Genomic DNA, 12,167 nt, shown 5'->3' on the forward strand with positions numbered 1-12,167 from the left:
GGCCTTTTTTTCCCCTTAATGACGTCCGAGGCTCTGGGAACATTGTCGAAACTGGGTCCAGTCCAATTCTAATCACTCCCCCCATGAGCTCTTGGGAGCCCTGCCAGCTCGCTGGGGTGGGGGTGATGCCCGGAGATGCAGATAAAGATGTCATGCCGCCCCGGGTCAGGCCCACTCAGCACTTCGGGGACAGGCGAGGGGAGCATCGTGTGTTGGTTGGCTGGTGGACTCCCCCAGCCAGGGAGGGAGACGGGCGGAGAGAGAAAAGGGTGTCTGCCAAGCTTAATTAACAGTGGAAACTCGCCACGGGGGAGGAGAGAGACGATTTGAAGAGCAGGGGTGGTTTACTGGAAGATGGGGCACCGCCGATGCCAGCAGCGAGGAAGAAGCGTGCGTCGACTGCGCGGCCCGCCGGTGTCGTAAGCCAGGTTGGATCAAGCACAGAGATTTCTGGAGGTGTGAGTGGGAGGGTTTATTCGTGCCTGCTTTCCAAGTAGGCGTCTTTCAAAAACAATCCGCCAGCATACCAGCCGGCTAGTCTTCCTTGCCCCCATAAAGAGAAAAAATAATTTTTAAAAAAGGCAGTTGAGTTTAGAAAATAGACATTGTGTTGGGTTCTTGTTCTTTGAAGATATCCATGGATTGCCCGAGTTGCGTTTGACTTTATCATGCAGATCTTGAAGCAGCACTTAACATGAATGATATGGGAAGAGAGAGGATTTGAAGAATTCATGGTGCTCATTGTTTTCTTGAGACAAAAGTGCAGAGATGTGGAATGCACAGCAAAACTAATAGTAGGAGTTGAATTTGAAATACAGGCAGTGGAACGTGGCTTATTCATTTTTTAGTAGGACCATAGAATTTCAGGGCTGCATGGGGTTTTCGGGTTCCATCTCCCTTCCAATGTGCAGACTTCCCCTGTGACACTCGTGCCAGAGAGTGCTGGGCCTCCCGGGCCTCCCCAGCCCCCAGGCTCTGCAGACCGAGGCAGTGCTGACTGTGGCCAACTTGACCTGTTTAGAGCCACGTTTTTCTCCAGCATCCACCCTCGGCTCCCAGTTCCGCTGCTGGAGGCTGTGGGTCACCAAGCTAATCCCTTCTGACAGTCTACTGAAGGACAGGACACCGACCCACTCCCCAGTCATCCTCTTCAACCCGTGCTCAGCACTCTCAGATTCTTCAGAGAGTCTCAGAAAATGTGATAATGAGGCCACCAGTCATTGTTGGCCACTGTCCTAGTTCTTGCCATTACCAAAGTCTCTTTTTGCTTGTTTTTTCTTTTTCTCTCCCCCTTCATTCCTTTTTCTGGCAGGCACGCCTGCTAGCTCGCCTGCGTGCCTTTGTACCAAGGCTGGCTGTCCCTCTGCCCTCCACATGTGGTCTTCACCCCTGCAAAGTCTCCTCTTTCTCCTGGGGCCTCTCCTGTCCCCCAGCCGGCCTCCCTCCCCTCCCCTGTTTACCACCATCTCTTCATCTCTCCTCTTTCCCTTCTGAGGGTGGGTGTGGGGTGGCTAGGCAAGAGTTGAAGTGGAAGAGAGCCCCTTACATTTAGCCCCCACATTTCTGGTTCTGGATCCCAAGAGCTCATGAGTTCTTGGCCACTTCCTGACACCAGAGCCCAAAGTTTTGTGCGAAGCCTTTATTGCAGAAATCCTGTCTCCAGCTCACCTACTCGGCCTGGTACATACGCTTCATTGTATAGTTCTTTTGGGTCCAAGAACGAAACACTATTCCTGCCATTCTCTTGTTTTATTTGACCTGCCATCTCTGTGTGCTGTGCTTTTTTCAACTCCCAAATTAGCCTCTGAGTCAGATTGTCTTCCCTTTTAATTTTGTGTCACCTGTAGTCTTGATAAGCAAAGCACACCTTCTGTCTGTTCATCGGTGGAGATGCAGTTGCTGAAGTGGTCCAGGGGAAAGGACCTTGCAAACCAGCTGGTTGAACAGCTGCACTTTACAAACCAGGAAACAGAGTTCCAGAAAACTGAAGAGACTTGCTCAGCACAACCAGCGACGCATACCTGGGTTCAGAAATTAGGGTTCCTGATCCAGGGGTTTTCCTGATACTAGGCAGGTAACATCTGGTTTCGCAAATATTTGAATTCAAACCAAACTGTGATGGCGGTATGTCACAACCAGGAATTAACACTAAGTGTGGACCAAAAAAAAAAAAAAAAACCCCAAAGCGCGGGCTACTCGTCAGCTTTGCTGACAGTATAATTGCTCATAATTTTATGAGCAACTTTTAATAAGAGGACAGACCCTGACTGAATTATTAAGGACGGAGTTTAACTATAGTTAGAACACAGGAGCAGAACAGTCAGGAAAAGAACAAATAGTCCAGGTGGTGGTTAATTTATGTTCTGTTGCCCTCTGCATGGAAGCCAGATGCCTGTTGATAAAAATCTGTAGGAAATCCCCACACCTGTCCTAACCTGGGGCAGGTGGCTCCCTTGGTACGCCTTTCCCCAGGTGACCCTCTGCCTGCCGATCAGTCTCCAGCGCAGGAGGGGTCGGCGAAGCGGGGCAGAGGCCAGGCAGGAACGCAGAGGCCGGGTCCTGCCGAGCACAGCTCCTCTGCTGGGCCCCTTGGTGGGGATTTCTAGTCTCCGGTGCGGTGTTGCCTGTCACGGCCCGGCACTGTCTGACCATCAGCCAGTTTGACAGTGGCTTTGGGGTGCAGACGATGTACCTCGGGGTTAGTAATGTGTCTCCCCTTCTGTTCGCAGGCTCCACCTACAGCGTCCTGTCGACCATGCCCTCCGACTCCGAGAGCAGCAGCTCCCTCAGCAGCGTGGGTGAGTCCTGCTTTCTGCGTCGGGGGCTGGCTGTGAGCCGGGCGGCCTAGGCTCATGGGAGGGGAGTTGGCCCTCCCTTGTCAGATGACTCCTGGGGTCGTCTTCTGTTGATTGCATTCACATTTTCTCTCACCAGCAGAAGCCTGGCTCTGGGGTGCTGGGAAGGCATGTGTTTTGCCATTTCTTTGCTGTGTCAGGGCGTAGGGGTTTTCAGTGACCCTGTTTTCTCCACCACCACCTCCCACAGTCTGGTGGCCTTGCAGTACTTCAGTGACTGCTGCCCAGGAGACTGACCCCTTTCGGGACTGGGCAGTGTGTTGCCTTGGGGACAGAACTGCCAGTCCATGTTGAATTGGATGTGTTTCTCTGAACATGGGTCCCAGGAGGCCTGTAAAGGGAGGCAAGCCTTGCTCTCCGTTCACTGAGGATGAGCAGGAAGGTCATAATAGTCTCTCAGTCTTGCCACACCACTGCGACCCGTCCCTGTGTTACGTCCCCTCTGTCGGACACCTCTAGAGGGTTTCTGATGTCCCGACCTGACCATGATGCATGGACACCTTCAGTGGTGAGTCCTGGAGTTTTTGAGCTGGAAGGGCTTGCAGAGGTCGTCTCCAATTATTTTGTTTTTCCCCTATAGGGAGATGGGGAAATTGGGATTTTTTTTTTTTTTTTTTTTGAGTTGGAGTCTTGGTTTGCTCCCCAGGCTAGAGTGCAGTCATGCAGTCATAGCTCATCACATCCTCCAACTTCTGGGCTCAGGCGATCCTCCTGCCTCAGTCTCCCAAGTAGCTAGGACCACAGATGGTTGCTGACATGCCTAGCTAATTTTTAAAAAAATCTCTGGTAGAGATGGGGTCTTGTTATGTTGCACAGGCTGGTCTCGAACCGCTGGCCTCCCGAAGTGCTAGGATTACAGGCGTGAGCCACCGCACCCGTGAGCCACCACACCCAGCCAAGAGGTGGGGAAATTGACATTGCAAGAAGGGAAGTCTCATGCCTGAGATCCTAGCGCTAGCCAGGGACAGACCTTTCATAGGTCTGTTCACTTCCCGAACACCTCCGGTGTGTCGGAGGTAGGCTTGGGCTGTAGTGGTGAATAAGGCAGATGTGGGCCTGCACGCGTGGATCTAGGGGTCTGTGGGGAGACAGTTAAATTAGTAATTACAACAAGGTCAATGAGAGGAAGACAGGTGCTGGTGGAAGAGTTCTGTATTAGTTTTCTAGGGCTGCTGTGACAAAATACCACAGACTAGGTAGCTTACACAGCAGAAATTTATTGTCTCACAGTTCCGGAGGACAGAAGTCCAAGATCAAAGAGTCAGCAAGGCCACATTCTCTGAAGGCACTCAGAGGATCTGTTCCAGGCCTCTTGCCTAGCTTTGTGCTCTGCTGGCGATCTTGGGTGCTCCTTGGCTTGTAGACGCATCACACTGATCTCGGCCTTCACGTTCACATGCTGTTCTCCTGTGTGCGTCTGTCTCCAAATTTCCCCTTTTAAAAAGGACACTGGTCATATTGGCTCACAGGCCCACCTTGTTCCAGCATGACCTCATCTAAACTTGGCCATCTGTAAAGACCCTCTTTCCAAATAAGGTTACATTCATGTTTACTGGATTGGGACTTCAACATCTTGGAGGGCCACGGTTCAGCCCGAAACAACACTATTCATTCTGTCCGGGGTTCAGGGAGGACTCTTCTGGGACCACGATTCAGAGCTTGGAATAGTCCCTTATTGCTTTGCTCTGCCTGTTTTCCCTGCCGTGAGGCATATTAATTGAGTGACAGGTTGTCGGGATTTTGAACACGGGGCTGGCTCTTCAGGAAGAGTATGACGTGGGGCAGCTGGGATCAGGAGAGGGGAAGGTGAGGCTTTTGTAACCTCGTGAACTGGGTGAGCCCTGGGCGTACCTCTCACCTGTCTTGCCCCTCCCCTTTCTCATGATCCGACAGGTACTGACAGACACACTCATGTTGACGTTTTAAGGCTCAAAGTGTTACCCTTCCCGGGAGCACGTGCATTCTAAAGGGATTCTACAGAGAGGTGTTGCTTAACCAACAGCAAGTATTGCTAGTGGTGGAACTTCCAGCATGAGTAGGAAGATGTTTTGTGCAGCCAGACCTCTGCATATTCTGGAAAAAGCACTGTGGCCATGACCCACCAATTGGTTCTACCTGGTTCAGCCTTTGCGACGGAGGTGTCAACAGTGTTTCCAGATTCTTCTTGGGAGCCACAGGCAGGCAGAGAGCAATGCGCTGTTGCATTTCCTGTGGCAGACTGGGCCTGTCCTGTCTGTGCCCAGATCTTTAATGCTGAAAGAACTGGTTGCATCCCTTCTGGTCAAGTCCTCTGAAGTTCACAAGGAACTGAGTTGTGCTTCTCTTGCTCCTCTGCTCATGGTTGATGTTGGCCTTTGTGTGCAAGCAACAGGGAACACCTACTCATACTGCCCTAACCAGCGAGGAAGCGTATTACTTGCATGATAGGCAGCGTCGGGGTTGGCCAGGGACGTCAGGATGCAGCTCTGCCCTCCTCTGTGTGTATCTTCCCCCAGGTGCGTGGCGGGGCACTTGTAGCGGCAGTTCCGGCCATCACATCCAGACCTCAGGGTGTCCAGGGCTGCAAGGTCCAGGGTGGGAGCCACTAACCACAGGTGGCTATTTAAATTTACATGAATTAAAATGAAATTGAAATTTCTAGTTTCTCAGTCACATTAACCACATTCCAAGTGCTCTGCAGCTACCTGTGGCTTGTAGTGGCAGAGGGTGGGCTTCTCTGGTGTCTCCTTAGGAGCAAAGAAACCTGTCAGAGCCCCTCGGCATGGACGCCTCTCATCAACCGCAGATGAGTTGCTTATTTGTGCTGAAACCAGCAGCTCACAAAGCCTGGTCCTTGGACCACGTGGGCGCTCATTAGAGATGCAGGTTCTTGAGGCTCACCCCACACCTGCTGCATCAGAAACCTGAGGGTGGGGTACAGCCCTCCAGGCTTGAGATGGGCTGGCCTGACCTAATCCCTGGCAAGGGAACTGGAATGTCTGATGGGCTCACACTAGTCTCTAGGGGTGGACTGACCAGTGGGGTCGGCTACGGGACCACTCTAGCACCTGCTGGAGAGTTCCTGCTGGCTCACCTCACCTGACGAGAGGCAGGGCCCTTCGCACCACCCTGGCAGGAGAGGCACTGGTAAAGTCGGGTGGGGACTGCTCACTTTTGGGTGTTTGGTCTTTCTCCGTGAACCTGAGGAAAGACAAGAGCAAGGATCTCATAATAAAAACATCTCCTTCACTTTTCCACTCATATCTCCCTAACGAGAAACCGTTGGGAAAAGAATGGCAAGTTACATTCTGCACGGGGGAAAATCAGTGGGTGAAGCCTTGGGTAGACACCATTTTCTCGGTGATAGCCTGTGTCTGGGAGGCCTCGCCAGTGATCAGGTGGTCTGTCCCACTTCCTTAGGTGGTCCTCAGATCCTCAGGTGGTCTGTCCCACTTCCGGTCTCCAGCTTGGCCCTACTACCAAGGCGTCACGTGCCTTTTCGGCAGTTTTCATCAGCTAAGCATGAGTGGCTTTTCTGGGGCCTCCCGGACACTGTGCCTGTTACTGTGCCTGCCCCGACCCTGCCCCGTGCGTCTGCTGGGGAATGCACGCTCCTCTCAGGCAGTGTATATTTGTTCTCTCTTCATCCTGACCTGATTTCCCCTAATTGGCCTTTTATTTCTCATCTTGGATAACTGAGGAGGTTTTAAGGAGGAGAAGAGACATTCTTGGGCAGCATTTATATAGCGAGCCTTAAGTTCCATGCAAATTAAAGCAGGAGATTTCTTATTCAATGGAGAAGTCTCCCGGCTTGTTGGCAGCAGAAAGAGCTGGAGGGCTTCCCTTCTGTCCCAGGGAAGATTCCTTGAAAGTGCTGCTTCTGGTTGATAGGGGAAGGTGCAGTGAGTCACCGTGGAGGCCAGGGCATCCCACTGACTCCCTGAGACCTCTGACCCTTCCTTCCCTGGCCCAAGCTTTTGGGTCAGGGGCACCCCTTTGGAACGCCTTTTTTTCTCTCAATTTATCGGACATGTGGAAACACCACCTCCTCTTGGAGCATGTGTTCAGTGCATGTAGGGATCACAGTGAAGCCTCCGGTGGGACAGGTATGAAGCTGGCAGTTCTGCCCTGTGTAGAACAGAAAGAAATAGCTCAGGGGAAGGAGCAGGTGGTTCTGATGTGGGGAATCAGAGAAAGCTTCCGGGAGGAGGTGGCGCTCTTGAGTTGGGCCTTCCAGGGATGGTGCTCTGGACTCGGGGGCAGCTGGGAAGCAACTGGCCATTGATGTTCATCTTGGGTTTCTGAAAAGCAGACCCTGAGTGAAGGGTTCTGGATCAAGGAGTTTATCTGGCTAGAGATCTGGGACCTGGGCCTGCTGTGCTGGAATCTAACCTTTCAAAGTCAGGAAGGAGCCAAGCTGGAGTCATTTACTCACTGACTAAGGGGCCTGTCCTCCTTAGGCCTTCATAGTTAGGGGCAGGGGGCCCCGACTGCATTTCATCAGTGGGGGCAGGGCATTCCTTTAAATGCAGTGGCTGCTGGGTAGCCAGTAAAACAAGGCAAGAAAAGCCCACTCTGGCCAGCAGATGCAAGTCTGCTTTGTCAGGCGTCGGAATCACTTGGAGGGCTGATTAAGACACTGCTTGATGCTGGGGTTTACCCCCAGGGTTCCTGATTCAGCTGAAAAAGGGCATTTCTAACAAGTTCTCTAGTGAAGCTTAGGTGCTTTAAGAAGCACTGGTACAGGGCAGGGACAGGGTTTTTCCTGGATGGCTCTGGCTGTCCTGGGCTGTAGGTGAGGATGGCTGGGTGCTCTGATGGCTGTGGGCTGCCACTGCTTCGCTTCTCCCCTGACAGCCAGGGTCTGGAGGTGGCCAGGAAGTTTACCTGGGCATCTCTGTCCCACCTGACCACTTTTGGCCAGTGCCAGTTGCCTCCTTGGCTTCCAGCACCACAGGCCTACCTGTAGGCATCTGAAGCAAAGTTGGGACCCGTCCAGCTATAAATAAGGCTGAGGAGCATGGTGATGGGGAGCCAAGGACAGAGGGCTTTTGCCCGCAAAGCCTGTCCGGCTGCCAGGCTGTTGCTGAGCCTTGACGTGGCGTGTGGTGGTGGCCACAGCACCCAGGGCGACCTGGAGGAGGAGCCCAGGATTCGTGTGATGGGAAACTCCCCTCTGCTCTCCCTCTCACAGCAAGACCCAGCTGGCGGCTGCTCCTTGTCCACGATCCAGGGCCTGTTCCTGGTCTCCTGGCATCTTCCAGCACCTGTTTTGGGCCATTTTAGTCCAAACTAAATTCCTTACCTCCTAAATCCCATCCTGGATACCAAAAGGAAAAGGACAGTCTGCCTTTTTCTCTGGTGGGTCCAGACTTAAGAGAGGAAAGGCTGAGGTCAGGGGACAGCCAGACATTAAAGAGCGTAGCAAAAGTACAAAGCAATGCCGCTCTTCCTCCTACATTTTTTTTGTTTTGTAATGGAAAAGGTAGTTAATTTTTTCATAAAAAAACTTATGTGAATATTTAACAGGTTTTGGTTATTTTAAAATAAATTAGTAAATATTTTAAAATTCCTTCTTGGTTTTACTTTCTGATCTGGTAGATATTGTTAGATAGATACAATGTGTATAAACAAAAGCTCCTTGGAGTCCTTGATTGTTTTTAAGAGTGTACAGAGGTCCTAAGATTAAAAAGTTTGCGAGCTTTGAGGTTAATAGCTTAGGCTCTGGGATAGGTGAGAGGGCTGTATTCCAGTGCTGTCATTTACTAGCTCTGTGACCTGGACACACTATTTAACCTTGATACGGTTTTGTTTCCTGATCTGCAAAATGAGAATAACAACATCTACCCTATGGGGATTGAATGGGGTAATGTGTGAAAAGCATTTCAGAAATTGCCAAGCACGAGGTATGTGCTACTGATGGTTGTTGCGTGGAAGGTGGCAGCGAGGCATGGGGGTGAAGCACATGACCTCTGAATGCAGGCTGCATGGGCGCTCGCTGGGCTTCAGCCTCTCACCTGTAAATGGGGATGGTAATATTAGTACCCACCTGTGGGGTGGTTGAAGAATAAATTAACGCCTGGGACGTCTGTTGGCTGCTATTGTCGGGGTGGACCTTGGCTGTAAACTTTCCAGCCCCCTTTCTGGCTGCTCATTGAGTCCTTTCAGCCCACTGTTTGGGTTGGTCTGTCCTTCACAGATGATCTCCTTGGTTGGAGGGTGAGTGGTAGGCATGTCCAGAAGGGGCGGCAGGCACAACCAAAGGAAGCTGCGCTTTTCAGAGAGTCGGGTGAGTTGCTGCATATCAGATGACTCAGAGCTGTAACCAGCCTGCCTTCCAAAAGTGCTGAGGGCAGGAGTGAGGATCCAGGGTCTTTTGAGGAAAGGTGAGGGAAGGCCTCTGAAGCTGTAGGGTAGCCCACATTGGGAAGAGGAGATGCTCCTGGGAAATGCTGACCCCTGGCCCCACCTCCAGGAAATACTCTGGCCCAAAGTTCTGATCTGGAGCACAGGAATCCTGGTTGCTATGGTGGTTGTGGCTTTAAAATATAGTCCTGTGTTGCTTAACAGTGAGGATAAGTTCTGAGAAATGAATGCATTGTCAGGTGACTTCCTAAATGTGTGAACATCCTAGAATGTATTTACACAAACCTGGATGGTAGAGCCTATTTTGCACCTAGGTTGTATGATATAGTGCAGGGGTGGGGAAACTTTTCATGTTCAAAGGCCACATTAATTTAGCTGTAATCAAATAAGGCCACATGCAAGAAACTTCAGTTAGATATACTTAAAAATGTACATTATTTTGTAAAAATCCAACTACTATGTACTTAGTAATTTCAAAAAATGAAAGCTATTTAATTTTAAAGTTAACTAACCTTTTCATGACTTTGCTGTGTCTGCTTTTTGTTGGAAAGTATTTGAATATTTGGTTGCAGCATGGTAGAAGTCTGCAGTTTCAGTTGATCCTCCAGATGGGTATCAGTCATTTGTAACCTTAAAGGTGTCTTGATTTGGGTTGGGTAGGAGAATGCAGATTCACAGCAATAAGTGGTTGAAAAACAAGAAAGCATTTTCCGGTCATGTTACTGAAGGCGTGGGTATTCTACCGCATTTTTCTGTATTTCAGTGGGCTCTTTCTTAGCATCAAACTAAACTTTAAAGTGTCATTTACTGAGAGCTCAATCGATTCCATTTGTAGTTCTTTAGATGCCTTGGTGATACCAAGTAGGTGAGGCTGAAATGCTAATTTGAGTGTGATGTCATGATTCTCAAAGACAGTGAATCGTTCATTGTATTCTCCAATTAATAGGTCTATAACAGCTGAGTATTCTTCAAACGAGTTGCATATATCATCCTGCTCATCTGTGATCTTTGCTAACTGGAGAAAATGTTCATCCAAAACTTCCTTTTGAAGAAGTGTTTTGAAAAAAGATAGCTTTTTCGAAATGCTTGGATTTTTTTGCCAAATATCATATGTAGACTTAGATTTACCTTGCAAAGAAATATTCAAGTCATTTTGATTTGGCATGAAATCACCCTGAAGTGCTGTAGTCCTATAGAAATCCTCTTTCAATAATTCACGTTGCTGATTCTGTTCTTCATGAAATTTAACTACCTGTTCTCACAGAAATAAAATTTTGGCTAACACCCGTCCCTGTGATAGGCAATGCACTTTAGAATGATACAGCAAATCCACACTGAATAGTTGAACTCATTGAAACTTTTAGCATGTTACGAAACTGAGGATGCCTTGTTGCATTTGCATGAATATATTAATATTTAACAATACTTATAACTTGTTGCAAAGTGTCACTTAAAATAATAGCTTTAGCACAGAGATTTTGCTGATGCAAGATACAGTGAAAAGAAATGAGAGTATTTGGATCTGTTAATAATTTTTTTATCTGTGCAATAAACCCTTCATGTTTTCCTGTCACAGAAGGTAAGTGTGCACACACTAAATTTACCAAATTCAGTCCAACTTCAGGACAGGTACCTTCAGTTGTTGAAGATACCTATTCCCCGTGTTCTGTTTGTGGGAGTGCCCGAAGCGAGTACCTCAAGTATTCTATTACGACCTGAATGAAGTATAAAACCTGTGCTGAGTCAGTAGTATCAGTTGATTGATCCGAAGTGATTGAATAATATATATTTTCCTTGTGAAATATTGCATGAAATTGCTAAGTTGAAGGCTAACTCATGCTGCCGATCAGTTGTGGTTCTCCTTGAAAGAGGCAGTTGTTTGTACTTTGAAACGTTTTAAGGATCTAAACATCCTACAACTTTGACAATGCATTCTTTCACAATTTCTGTATCACTGAATGGCTTCCCTTTCTTCCTGAGTATATAGGCTGCTTTATAAGTTGCGTCAGTGGCATTATTTCCAGGTCTTATTGCTGCTTGAAAGAATTGAATTTGCTTTTGCTTTTCATCTTTTCACTTCTGCAGTGCAATCTTTTGCACCTCTCCCTATAATTTAAAATATTTGTGATTCTTATGAGTGTTATAATGCTGATGAGCACTGATTTTCTTTAATGTTGATATTGCAGTACCACAAAGCAAGCAAATCATCTTATCTTTAGCAGAAACAAGATAATATTGCAATTCCCAATCCTCATTAAAAAATCTGTTTTCTTCCTTCAGTGTTCTCTTGGTCTTCTTTGACATGACGGGCTGTTAAACAGACAGAATTAAAGAATACTATCGAGCTGTGCAACTATTCACAAACTCCACTTCAAACAGAAACACAGTGCACTGTTGTCAAAGGCTGATAACAGACGGGAGTACTCCCTCCCCATAAACTCTCGCCAACCAGCCTCCTGCGGTAGTGGTGCCAGTCAGCCAGGGGAAGTTAGAACTAAATCATGAGCGAAGCAGCCATCAATTTAGCCCTTATGGCTTGTAATTGTAGTAGTCAATCTGGAAGGATTATTTTGTTGAAACTTATTTTATTCTTTGGTATTTTAAATACATTCATTTTAAAAAATAAAAATCTAAAAGATGAACAAAAATGTATTAATAAAAATAAAAGGATTTGTTCTATAAAATTTGGGTTCAGTCAAAAGGCCACACTTAAGGACCTAGAAGGCCACAGGTGGCCTTAAGGCTGTAGCTTCCCCACCCCGGTATACCTATTGCTCCTTAGCCTGCAAACCTGTCCAGCATGTTACTAAAATGAATACACAGTAATGCAGCTGTAACAGAATGGTAAATATTTATGTATTTAAACATCTCTGAAACATAGAACGGGTACAGTAAAAATACAGTATAAAAGATAGAAAATAGTACACCTGTATAGGGTACTTAGGAACGGAGCGTGCAGGACTGGAA

The 12,167-nt window shown here is 48.2% G+C and overlaps 1 protein-coding gene across 1 annotated transcript in view; it reads left to right on the plus strand.

The window, feature by feature from the left end:
- Positions 1 to 12,167, plus strand: part of DLG5 (discs, large homolog 5 (Drosophila)) — a 111,443-nt gene that overhangs the window by 40,710 nt on the left and 58,566 nt on the right. The window contains exon 2 of the mRNA XM_012663313.1: positions 2,730 to 2,798. Within this exon, the coding sequence (XP_012518767.1) occupies positions 2,730 to 2,798 (69 nt within the window). The remainder of the gene's footprint in view (positions 1 to 2,729; positions 2,799 to 12,167) is intronic.

This window comes from Propithecus coquereli, unplaced genomic scaffold (assembly GCF_000956105.1).
Source record: "Propithecus coquereli isolate 6110/MARCELLA unplaced genomic scaffold, Pcoq_1.0 Scaffold80, whole genome shotgun sequence".
Lineage (NCBI taxonomy): Eukaryota > Metazoa > Chordata > Mammalia > Primates > Indriidae > Propithecus > Propithecus coquereli.